The sequence below is a fragment of the Coturnix japonica genome, chromosome 2, assembly GCF_054131305.1.
Source record: "Coturnix japonica strain WE chromosome 2, WE-NBRP24, whole genome shotgun sequence".
Classification (NCBI taxonomy): domain Eukaryota; kingdom Metazoa; phylum Chordata; class Aves; order Galliformes; family Phasianidae; genus Coturnix; species Coturnix japonica.
Genome location: NC_140664.1, coordinates 69,575,558 through 69,588,603, shown reverse-complemented (window position 1 = coordinate 69,588,603; position 13,046 = coordinate 69,575,558). Strand labels below are relative to the sequence as shown.

At 40.0% G+C, this 13,046-nt stretch overlaps 1 protein-coding gene across 11 annotated transcripts in view; it reads left to right on the top strand.

Moving 5' to 3' along the window:
- The first annotated feature begins 1,368 nt into the window (after positions 1-1,368).
- CDKAL1 (CDKAL1 threonylcarbamoyladenosine tRNA methylthiotransferase) overlaps positions 1,369-13,046 on the top strand; it is a 316,695-nt gene continuing 305,017 nt past the window's right edge. For 8 of the 11 annotated variants that reach the window (XR_014943539.1, XM_085540128.1, XM_015854757.3 and 5 more), the window contains exons 1-4: positions 1,369-1,432; positions 2,135-2,172; positions 2,966-3,134; positions 6,139-6,251. Coding sequence is in view for 6 of the 11 variants with exons in the window: in XM_015854757.3 (XP_015710243.1) it covers positions 2,968-3,134; positions 6,139-6,251 (280 nt within the window). In the remaining 5 variants the exon portion in view is untranslated. The remainder of the gene's footprint in view (positions 1,433-2,134; positions 2,173-2,965; positions 3,135-6,138; positions 6,252-13,046) is intronic. The other 3 variants (XR_014943540.1, XM_085540130.1, XM_015854755.3) reach the window with 1 other exon arrangement.

The following is a 13,046-nucleotide window of genomic DNA, read 5'->3' as shown; positions in this document are numbered from 1 at the left end:
AGCTTGGTAGTTTTTCATGAATTTGCTACAAAGCACTTCAGACTCATGAACTTCCATGTTGTAGCTACATCCTTGGTTGCAACAGGACTGTGCTGCCATAGAAACTGCCTAATATTATGAATTCCTGACAGTTGCACAAAGAGTTCTGCTGTATCATGCTGAAACTGATCAGCATGGCCTATTTATGTCACCAGGCATGGGACTTGTGTAGAGCTGCTGTTACTGCTTCATGGGAGCTGCTCTTGGACTTACCTCCCTTAACACATGCTGTTCTATCATGAACATCATGAACCTAATAAGGAAGCAGCTGAAGTACTAACATTGGCAATGTATATATCTGTGCAAACAGGTATGGATGCATGTAGGTATGTATTCAGTTACTTCAACATACCAAGGACTACTTAGGCTGTACTATGAAGGATGTCTAAAACAGATGAATGCACCTCCGGATTTTAAAATGTTTTTTCCTACATTCTTTTCTGGGTAAAAAATGCTGCAGAACCAGTGAATTACACCACACTGTCCCTCCCACTGATGCTACCTCTGAGATACTCCAGCACTTAAACAAGGAGCAATTAGAAAGGTGAGTGCACCCAAAGCTGTAACAATGATCATGGTGGTTCTAATGGCACTCAGTCTGCCTAGAATTGTCTGTTCTTAAAGGCTGGTTTAAATGAAGTACTTGTTTCTTACTGTCTCAGTTTTCCTCTTCAAATCTCTCCCATTCCTTTGTTTGTGTTGTTATCTTTGGGGTTGTTTATTTATGGTTATATATGGCTATACACAAATATATATATTTCTTTTTGGCTCAAGATCGTTGCCAGATAAGCATGACATAAAATAGGCACTGCTTTTAAAGAAAAAGAGCAGGAGAGGAAGATATTCGTAGTGAGAAGCTGCCAAGTTTTATCTGCTAGGAGACCAATGGGCCCATTATGGAACACACTCGGGGCTTTCATCGCCTTTTCCTCCGGCCTGAGGGCGGCTGCAGCCCGCTCTCTGGAGGACTAAACAAAGATACCAACGCCTCCTTCTGAAGGGAGCAGCTTCGTGTTTAAAACACGGATGCAAGAATGGTCCAAAATAAAAAAGAAAGTTAAGGATGTGCTACAGGCGATTGTTTTTAGGGTAGCTTTACAGTAAAGCGCCGTGTGGTCGGAACCCGGCTGCCTTGAGGGGACGCCTGCCTCGCTTCAGCCTCCCTCACCTCACGGGCACCCGCTTAGCCCTCGAAGTTCGGTTCGGCTCGGGCGGAACCGCCTCCTACTCCCTTCTCTAAGGACCAAGTGAGGTAACAACTCCAACAACCCGCTTTGCACTCTTTTGCCCGCTGCCGGCCGCCGTCGCGGCTCCTCCCCTCACGCATGCGGAAAACGGGGCGGCTCGGGCATCGATGGCGGCGTGGGTTTGAGGTGCTGCGCATCAAGTGGAGGTGAGTGTTGTGCTGCTCGCAAAGCCCTGCGGCTGCTGGCGGAGGTAGTGGTCGGTGGGAGGTATGGCCGGTGGGCCCGCAACCTGGTCTAGCTGTGTTGTCCCTGTTCGTTGCAGGAGTGTTGGACTAGATGGCCTTCAGAGGTCCCTTGCAGCTCTAAGGTTTCTATGGTTCTGTGAGAGGTTTCAGGCATAAATACGTAGATAGTAGGGAGCAGGTAATCTGCTCTAACAAAACTGTGTGTATAACAATAGTAATACCTGTGAATGTCTTTAGCTAACATGTACTGGTTGCCAAACTCTCGAAGGAAATAAGTTTATGACGTTGCGTTCTAGTCAGTCTGTCTCTTCCCCACCTGTAATTCCAAGTGTTAACCTTTTGTTAGAAGACTTAGAAATCTGGAATAAGAGAACCCAAAAGAACGTAAGCACATTGGGCTAGAACAGAAACAGGTCTATAACATTAGAATATCAGATGTAGTGCTTTTGCAGAGGGCAGGACAGGGAGTGTGTGGCTCCTGCTCCAGTTTGCCAGTGGCTGCACCATGTCTCATCCTCTGCAGCTTTCTGGCAGGTCAGAGCTGGAGAAAGACCCCTTCCTAGGGAGGAGGAATGCTTAATCAACAGTAACTGAAACGCATGGGGCTTTCTGTGCATGAGTTCTGCTCGTTTATGCTGTATCACATTTTTTTTCCCCCCCCAGGATTATTGTTTGGAAGAGTTTACACCTTGCTTAAAAAGGTATGAATTTTGACCGTGCTCTTTCTTTTATGGGCCATTGAAGTAAATCAGGCTTATTTTGTGAGGTGTTCCATTATACAGATCTGTTTCTAGAAGAGAGAAGGGGAAAAAAAAAAATCCCAGTAACCCAAACCTTTTTTCCTTCTCTGTTAAGTTAATTGTGTTAGGTATAAATATGTACTGTTAGTGATCGGTGTAAGGGATGTCACCTTTTTTTTCCCCTCTGTTAATAAGCTGGAGTGGGGATAGGTGTTCATGTGGGGTTTGCCTGAGGGGTAGCTTTTAGATGTTGGGATGAGGCAGTACCTGAGCAGTTATTGTATTTGTATTCTCATGCATTATGAAGATGTATTGAACTACTGTACACCTGTTTTCAGCACCCACATAAAAGGCCCACAGCAGTCTATGATGCAGGCATGCAACACTGTCTGCAGTTCTTCTCAAGTGAAGTATCTGCCTCAGATAACAGGAACTCAGTGTGTTGTGGTGCCTGGTGTGTTTAAGAACACTAGTATCCTGCGTATCTGATGGCAGAGAAGCTGCAGGCCTTTTGGATTAGCAGATATAGATTAAGGAAACCAAGCAAATGATTTCCCCCCAGAGCAAAACAAGAAGTGAGTTTTTGTAGCTTTCTCCCTGCCTGAATGATCTTGGGAGAAGACAGCATCAGAAAATAACTTGGCATAATTGATTGCCTTTGTGTGCTGAATATCCCTTGCATGTATGCTGTATTTCAGATATATGCTTTGTGTTCAAATGTTTGCTAATGCCAGTCTAATATAATTTTTCTCAGAGATGCCTGCTGCCTGTGATTCAGTGCTTGAAGACATTGAAGATATTGTGTCAGCACAAGATTTGAAGCCCCATGATTTGCGATTTGTAAGAAAGAATGTTTTTCCAAAAGTGCGGAAACGAAGTTCACAACAAAGATCTCAGACAGACGATGATCCTCCATGTGACAGGTAAGTTCTACCATTAGGTCTGTTGCTTGTTTCTTCACTGTCAAGTCATAAGGTGGAAGTTTCTATTATCTCAAAATACAAAATCTGAATACCTTATAAAAATAAATAGTGTTTGTAAAATGTAGCAGTAATGAACAATAAACTCCTAAGCTAATATCTTTCTGTAGGTTTTTCAGTAGGGATCACTCTTGGATCAGAGCAGTCTCAGGGCTGTGTATGGGCTGCTCACTGAGATCAACCCTGCAGAGGAGGATTTGGATGTCCTGGTGAATGAAATGCTGGACGTGAGCCAGCAGTGTGCACTTGCAGTACAGAAGGCTAACTGCATGCTGAGCTGCATCAGAAGAGCGGTAGCCAGCAGAGAGAGGGAGGTGATTGCACAAGAAAGATGTAGGGCTCTGAGAACGGGTCCATAGGAGGGCCAAGAAGATGATTAGGGGGCTGGGATACCTCTCCTATGGAGGAAGGCTGAGGGATTTGAGTTTGTTTAGCTTGGAGAAGAGCAGGCTCTGAGGAGACTTCATTTTGGCCTTCAAGTACTGCAATATAAGAAGGAGGGAGAGGAGGAGGTTTTCCTATGGTCCTTTATGTTGGAGGTATTGATTAATGAAGTAATTGGGATGGAGAAAAAAAAAATGCGTCTTGCTAATTAAGCATTACTGGAAAAAATAGTCTGCTTCATTTAAATTACTTAAATTGTTCTGAAGAGCTTAGCTTTTCAGTCCTGAAATAGTCTTTTGACATCTAAAATGGGAAATATACTCAAAATACCGAGAGTGATGACAAACTGATGCCTAATGAGTCAGAGTGAGATGAAATTTATTAGCTACTGACTGTAATGAGGATGTACAGAAATATATTGGCAATTGCTGAGAGAAATTGGTTGTTACAGTTGTTGCATTTAATGTCTGTGATCCCCATTTTTTTTTTTTTTTAAAGGGGAAGGATGTTGTAAAGCTGAATCTATTTGTGTTTAATATAAACCAGATAAAGAAAACCCAAACCACAGAAATTCTTAAAGGTATTTTCTGTTCTGCTTTGTGGATTCTTTGTTTGAATATAGGATTCCTGATTGCTTATGGAACTTGAGTTAGCTGCAGACAGTCTAATAGTGTTGTGAAATTCATATGTGTGAAATTTCCCATCATTCTACTTTTATCGTGTAAGAGTAGTCAGAAACTTGCATGGTACCTGAAGTGAAAGAGCCTGCTTGTGAACTCACTCGTATGGGAAGACATTCCTTTAGAGCAGTTAAATGTTCAAGTCCCAGTTGCAAAGCATGTTCCTTCTTCATCTGATCCATAGAGAAAATTGCAAAATCTAAACTAGCCTGTGTCACACAAACTGTGTCAGCACGATAAACTTTCTTGCATGTTGTTTGCTTCTATTTAAAAGCAAAAACCACTCCCTGTCCCCCTCCTCACCCCACAAAGAAAAAACAAACAGTTAAGCCAAAAAGCAAAAAAACCAACCAAACCAACCTTTAAAAAACAAACTAATAGCAAAACCAAAACAAAGTGTTTGTGGTCAGTGACATGGCTGTTGTTCAGATTTGCTCTTGGACTGGCTTAGAGTCCTGACGTAGGTCAGTGGTTTCTCTGGTCTGAAGAAGACAGACAAAAATTGTTACAGAGCAGTCACTTAAGTGAGACAGTCAAGGATTTAGCCTTAATGCTTCTAGAAATTTCACCACTGTTTGGGAACTGTGAGGTACTTGTATGTGTCAGTAGTTTTCAAGTGCTTTTTGACTTTTGAGGTTGTTTGCTTGTCCTGAGGTAGGCTTAGATGGTCAGTTTTGCGTTTAGAAGTCCAGGCTTTAGTCTGGGAAGAGAGGATCAATCTGTGGAAGGAATGAAGACAAATCTCAAATTGTATTTTGTTGAAATTTTAAATGTGTTCAGAAGAAATACTTGTCTTGCTTTAAAACAAGATCTTGCATCCATTCTGTGATTAACAGCTTATTCAAGCTCATATTTAAAAAACAACAATAAAAAACACCCAAACATTGAGAATTCTAACTGGCACTCTTGTGGTGTGGCCCTGGCCTGCAGTGGGTGGTACTTGCCCACCCAGCTGCTTTCTTATCCTTTCCCAGCAAGCTGAGAGTGAGAGTCAGAAGAACAAAAGCAAGAGAACGTATGGCTTGAGTTGAAGCTGGTTTAATAACGAAAGGTGATGGGGAGGTGTGGAGTCTTCCACAGAGGAGTGATGTCCAGACAGTGTCAGAACAGTGGTTAATTTGGAAAGATTGGCTCTCAGGTTTTTTTTGCTGATTATGATGTAATATGGTATGGAAAACACCAGTCTACTTGCAGTGGAATGCACGGTGGGAAGCAGAAGCTGTTGATGCTGGTGGAACACTGTTCAGTTGTAGCTAAAACGTGAATGTGTAATCCACATGTTGTAGTCATTCATCCAGAGCACAGCACCAGGTGGGTTGCTATGAAACAAGTTAATTCTGTTCCAGTCAGATGCAGTGTTCTATTGTCCTAATAATAATTGTGATGCCCTTAATCTCCTATCTGGATTTGTTATTGTTTGTGTTACTTATGCTATGTGTTTTGAGTAGCACAGTTAACTTATTGTGCTTGATAGCTGTGAAGTAGAAGCTTGTGTAATTGTAAAGGAAACTGCTGATCACAGCCTGAACCTCTGATTAACCATCTGAGGCAAGTGCTGAGTCAGCTGTGGGAGCACAGGTGAAGGTAATTCAGCTGTGCTCCTGGAACGGGTGGAGCTTGACTCCAGCTCTCCTAGATCCCATTTAAGGGATGACCACAACCAAGGTAGCATCTCTTTCTGGAGGTGGATCCTCTGTGGAGTTTTTGTGGAGAGCTTCAATATTGGTGAGCATCCATCTCAACTGAAAGCCTCAGCGCTGGTGAGTCTTTTCTTAGATACCCTCTGGCTATCTGTTTACTCTGTAATTACAGCTATATGCTTGTGTTATTCCAACTATAGAGTATTTTTTAACTTGCCTTTTTGATTCATTTCTGTTTAACAGTGTGATTCCTGGTATTCAGAAAATCTGGATTCGTACATGGGGATGTTCTCACAATAATTCAGATGGTGAATACATGGCGGGACAGCTAGCTGCATATGGATACAAAATTACAGGTAATCATAGCAACAAAGTCACATAGTCCAGAATTTTGGTGTAAATGTTCAGAGACGACAATTTGTTACGTGCTTTCAGTTACACAGTAATATGCTTATTTGTAGCTAGAGCAGAGTTGAGATGTTTTGTGTGAATGATCCTCTGTAGGGATGATTGGTGTGATGGAAGTGTGATGATACAGGACTGAATCCTGTAGGTTTGAGAGAAATGAAAATGCTATTCCTTCTTTTTCTTGGAGTGCTTGTCCAGAAATCATTCTTTGTGGCAGCTATTTCTGTAAGACTACAAATGAGGTATCAGCTTGGCCCTGTGACTTTCTTAATGTTTAACTTCTCTTTACCTTACATTTCCTAATGTGTAGTGTTCCAGAAGCTATTTCTGTTTTCTCAGGTATTATGAAGTTTGACTAGCTGTTTTATGCTATTGGAATTTCATGGGCAGCGACACAGAAAAAGTATGAGAAGAAACTGAAAAATAAATAAAGTACTTTAGAAAACCAAGTATTTTAAACTTTGGCATATAAACTTACATTTAGAATCTGGAATAGAAAACTGAGAACAGAATAGAAGCAGTGCTAACTGACAGGAATATTTTCAGAGTGCTTTCTGTAACAACATCAGATTTGTTTCACTAATGACCAGAAACTAACAGTCAGTGTCCCTAATTTGTGTGTTTATAAATATATAAACATATTTAAAAATGCTGAAGTGGCAGGAAAATGTTACTGTAGGGTTTTTTGTGAAAATATTACACAATTAGCTTCTTTTTATTTGGATTAATTTAAGGAGCTCTGGAAATAGTGTTTTTGTCCCATAGTGTAAAAGTATTGTTTACCAATTCTGGCAAGAGTGAATTTTTACAAATCCATCAGTTTAATATTCTCCTTTATAGGCTTTTAGTGAGGCTGGAACTGAGTACAAGTAATTCAAGTGTGGTGGCTGTATATAAGGATGAGGTAGTGAAGAGGGCAAGTGCCTTTCTGCTCAACGTAGTGATGCTTCTGTCAAGAAGTGTGTACGAGGGTGTTAGTTTTATTCTTGGATTGCTGATGATGTCTCAGGGTTTCGCACTGGGATTATGCTATTTGATGTCTTTACTGGTTATGGAAGATATGTAATGTGCTTTCAATAAGCTAGTAGGCTGTGTCAAAGTGAGATAAATGTTTGATAGGCTGGAAACCAGTGCTTTTGCTCAGATTCTCCCTGGTAGATTTGAGAAAAGGGTTAATGGAAACTTTGTAATATTCAGTAACAGCAAATGCAGAATCCTGGGATTGCTCTGACCAAGTGTTAGAATAAGCTGGACTGAGGTAGACAAGAAGCTGAATGTGAATTAGCAGTGTGCCCTTTCAGCAATGTGCCTGTTCACTCCCAGATTTTGGATGACAGCAGACAGATGCAGCAATGTGTACTGCATTGTCCATTTTATTCATCTAAATGACGAATAAAGGAAATGACTGAGACTGTTCAGGTATTGCCTCTTAAGTGTAATTGAGAACTTGATGCTTTATTTTTTATTTTTAAATATTGTTTGGTAATTGCTGTTCTGTTGCAGTGTAAATTTTCAATCATTTTAAACTTGGGCTTATTTCATAGATATATAGTAAATACATGATCTCCACTTGAAAAGGTCACTGTATTCTATATGTTTGTATGTGGCCTGTATAGTTATTGATGAGGTATTTTGACTAAGGCTTCTGGTATGTGTAAGCAGTAAGAACCAGCAGCAAGAAACCCCAACAAACCAGAACTAAGAGACAAGTGTTTATTAGCTGCTAATTATGTGCTAATTGTGCAGCCTTATCAGTCGGAATTCAAGTTGAGTATTTGCTTTTAGATTATACTTTTCAAGTAGCTGTTTGTGCAGTCCTGTATGTGAACTGTTGAGTCAGGGCCTGAACCTCTGATTGATTACCTGAGGCAAGTGCTGAGCCAGCCATGGGAACACAGCTGAAGGCAATTCAGCTGTGTGATGGGAAGGGGTGGAACCTGGTTGCACCTCTCATAGACCTTATTTGAGTTGTGACTGTCCCTGGGGAAGGATCTCTTTCTGGAGATGGCTCCCTTTGGAGTTTTTCTGTGGGTGTAGGCTATGGGTGAGCTTTTTCATTTATTTTCGCTTATCCTTTTCCACTGTGATAATCCTTCTAGTTGTATGACTTGTAAAATACCAGCCTAGCCATGCTACTCTTATGATTGTCTATTTGTTGATTGTGCAAGTGCCAATTTAGGAGGCTGAGTACAGGGGAATGCACAAAATGCCCAAGTGACCTTTTGGAGATGAGAGGCAGTTCAGTTTTTCCTTACAACTCTGTAGTTATTAAACTGTCATTCTCTGTGAAATAGCCTGGCAATGCAAAGAAGTTAACTGAGATGTAAATCCTGTGTTTTTTCATGCCCCTGCTGAAGTATTTGCCTACAGTTTATAACATCACAAATCCACCTTGATTTTTTTTTGCATTACTCAATAACCTTATATACCTGCTCAGTTTCTCATGTGGCAGATGTATTTTTCCAGATTCAGACTGGCTGATAATTGGATCCTAAGGGCATTTGGTTGATTGATGTGCTTCAGGCATCCTTGAATTGAAGTAACAGTGTAGGTGTGACAATGTGATCTCCTGTTTCCAGAGATTCTGAGCTGCTGATGGTTGCAAGTTTGCTCTGTGATCTGTTTCTTGGTGCTGGAGCCTGAGAATCCTGCTCTGTCAGGCACAGGCAATGTGTGAATGTCTGGGATGTGGATGTAGTGGTTTTTGTTTTGTTTAATTTCGTTTTTCAGTGCTGCTGAAATAATTTTTGAAAGCAATATCAAGCACCATCTTCCAATGAGGAACAAAATCTGGAACTTCTGTAGTGAGGTGGTTAAGGGTGTGAGGAGTGATGATGAAATGTCACCTTTTAACTTTCACAGTCATGTCATTGAAAAGATGGTGTTACATGAATGTGGTTGTCTAAGATGCCTTGGCAAGGATAGAGGTGTTGCCCAGTGTAGCGAGAGGTGTCCTGTAAGTCTTAATACAGCATCATGCAGTGGTTCTCATCTGCAGCAGTTAGTTGCCTGAGACCTTGTAAACTAATCTGTAGTTGTGGTTTTGTCAGCTGTATATTACTGGTACTGTGTTCCCTGTAGAATGTCCTAGTGTGCATATGTGGCTCAAGTTCTTAGCAATAACTTGTGACTTCATAATGCAAGATATGACGTCACTGTGGTGACTTTTTTTTCTTACCTCAGCTTCTTCAGTATCAACTCCTCGTTCCAGTTAGGTGAGTTTGTGTTGCTGGAATACATGGCCTTGAGGGTGGTTTTTTTTATTAGAGGACAGAACTCAAACTGGGAAATGTTTGCCCAATTTATGAGGGAGGAAGAAAGCTACACTTTTTTTCCTCTCCTAATGGCTTCATACATCACTGCTGTTATCAATTTGTTTATTGCTTGATCAGATCAAATATGTATTATTTTCCTTATCTCATTTTAAAATTGAACTAATTCATCTGTTTTACGGTCCATCTAAATTGGTTGTTTTAATTTTTTCTTTCATGACACAGAGCTGGCAACTCTGTGTGAAAGATGAGAGTAGGCCTCAGTATATTGTGCGCATAGTACGTTTGGTGACATTTGTATAGTGCTTTAGAGTTAAATTTAAGAATGTTTAGGGTTAATTGTTATAAAAAAAAAAATGACCATGTGCTGTACTGGTTGTACAGTAGAGTTCAGTTCTAGCAATGCTAAACTTCTTATACAGAAGGCTGAATTTGAAATGGATTTAACTATGGAGGGTGTTGTGGAAATGCTAAGCCTGAACCAGTGATGGAGCACCTCATGGGAAGGCAGGACCAACCCGGGGAACTCATGTGCAAGTAATGTGCCTGAATGACTGAAAGGGGGGTGGCAGTGAAAGCAAGGGCATCTTGCTGGAGGCCTTCCAAGGGTAAAAGGTTTTTCTTCCTCTGTTTCTATATCCATGCTTGCTGTATTTGGGCTTGTTCTCCTTTGCTGCAGCTTAGGATTGTGCTCTCTGCTATTATTGCTGTAGTTTCCATCACATTATAACATTACAGAATGTGAACTTCAACTTCTGGTAACTTGTATCCTCATAACTGAAATGTATTTGTGTAGCGGATGGTTAAGCCACTAGGTGCATAAATAACAGTGATGAAGCAAGCTCAATTTAGTCACAGAGCGTTCTACTCAGACTTTGGTTTCACGTGTAGTACAAACAACTGTGAGACAAGTAATTATTAATAGAAAACTTACAGAAGCTACTTGAAGATCAGACCAGATTTTTATTAATCAGATTTTTGTCAGTGTACTCTGAGGTAGGAACAAGATTATATTTTGATCACAATCTTTGTAGAAGTACTTGGAGGTACTTTTTCTTCTTCCCTTGCCCTGCAGTGGAGCTGGATGTAATTTATATTTCCCTAGTGACTCATCTTGGCCAACTAGAGATGTCTATGTCAGCTTGGGTGAGAGTACCTACAATTCGTAGATATACAAAACAGGTCCAGTGATCAGGGAAGCTAGTAAAAATGTGCATAGGTGTTTTCCTTCTCTCAAAACCCTATCCTTGGAGTGTGTCTGCTGTTTAGGTAGTATGTGCTGTTCATGTGTATTTCCTTTTATTTTATTCTTAAGATACAGCATAGTATTTCCCCAGGCCTAATTGGCACAGCTAAGTTCAAAGATACCTTCCAATTTATTTTTAGATAAATGCTTTACTGTTGTACAGTAGTTAAATCAAGATAAGGTAATATAGAAAGTAGTTCACGTTCTATGTGTCTGAAACTTAAAATACAGAAGCTCTAACCCTTTTGAGATACTGCTCAGTGCTGTATCATTAGGACCCAAGAGATGGCAGCATTGGATAAGCACTACAGATCTGGGGCACAGCTATTCATGTCTGTGTTTTGATAGCACTTGGTGTTTTATATCAGTAAGTTGGACATTTGGATATTTTAACTATTGTTGATCTGTGTTACTGATTTAATTTAGGGTTACTGGATTATGATTCAGAGTGCAGTTGTATGCATTTAATTAAATCTGTTCTTATTTAAATTATTTGTTGTCAATATTCTGATCTTTATGTCCATTTAGTTGATAACTTGGCTATTGCATGTTAGAAAGATCTTTTCAATATCTATTTTGTCTGAGAATTACCACTTTGTAGTTTATATTAGGCTCTGTGTTGGACTCCCTTTTGAAGGAGTCTGTATTGTGGATTTGAGATTCACAAAGTGTCATAATTGTTAAATTCACGAGGAGCTATTTCATTTAGATGCTCTTTCCTGCTTCTTGTTTGACTTAGGGAAGTTGGTTTAGTTGATGTAAGGACTATTTGAAACATTCATTAAAGATTTTTCCTTATAATTATCAACCTCCTACTTATTTTCATTAATTTTTGTATAATGATTTGTCAGCTGTTTTAGAGCTTTACACTGAGACACTCAAAATTATAGGGACTGCTGAACAAATGTTATGTCTTGAAATGCAGAACTACAGCATTAGTAAAACTGAACTTAGCTAATAGGGCAAAGGCAAATGGGGTTTGTGTTGTGTATTAGTAATTAATAGTTACAACTTACTACTAATAACATTTCAGGTAGATAACTGTTGTCATTAGTGCAATGCTGTCTTACATTTCCAGTACTAGATTTTTAATTTATTCAAGTAAATTCTAAATGATGCTGAGGTCTGATTTAGTCTTTTATTCATTTAGTTTTAAGGGAGAGTGTTGCTTGGTGTGAAGTCCTAGGTCAGATGTTTGTGAGGCCTAGTTGAATACATAGCTTGTGAATTTTGTTACAGTTAATCTGGGCACATGCAAATATATTTTATTTGTCATGGGTGGGCATAAGCTTCTCATGTTCTTTGCTGGATGTGTTGCTCAGAGGACTATTTTGATATTAAGCAAGTTATAGGTAGGCTGTTAGCCTTTCACGGAGACTCAGTAATTACTTGACGCCTGTAGAAACAGAGGCTGTTCTCTGTAAGAGAAGTAGCATCTCTGCATCTCAAAGGTTGCTTGGTAAAGCTGTGTTTTAGAATGTTAGTGTTGTTACTAATATCTACTGTTCTTAGAAAATTTCTCATCCTATCCTGTTTCAGTGGTATTTTTTTTCTGCTTGTTTCAAACACTTGTGGAAAGTAGGATAGTTCCTTTGAGCAGATGACTTAAGCTCCCTCTGGTTACTAAGCTAGTTTCTCTGATACAGTCTTTAAAATAGTAATGCTTAGCTGTGATGTGATGTCTGCAGATAAGCCTACCTGACAATCTTCTAAGCATATATATTGTACTTAACACTTTAGAGCATTGGGTTTGAGGAAGAGTTTTCATTTATGAGTGGTACCCTGTAAGTAATGCATCCTATTTTTTTTTTGTCAGAGGCGGGTGTCAATGGTATGGAAGCAAAGGTTAAACCTTCCTGTCAGTATCCCATTACTTTTGATTGCTGTATGACAGATGGCAGCAGAGGGGTAGCATGAAAAAACAGTGTCTAACAAGGAAGTATGTAAGAAGCAAGATCTGTCATTGAATATCACCCACTGGCATTCACTGTTGCTTGCTGAACATTTGTGGAGACCAAACAGTGGATGTGAGCACAGTAAAGTGGTGGATGGTTTATTTCAGCAGTGGCAACAGTAGTAGTGGCTCATCTCTCCTGTTGCAAACTTTCACAAGCAGGGCATGCAGCCTCTTGTCATTGCTGGTGAAAATGCATAGCTAATAGTAATCGCATAGAGAAAACTGTTGTTTCCATGAAAATAAGTAGCAGGCATTATTTTTGGAGTGA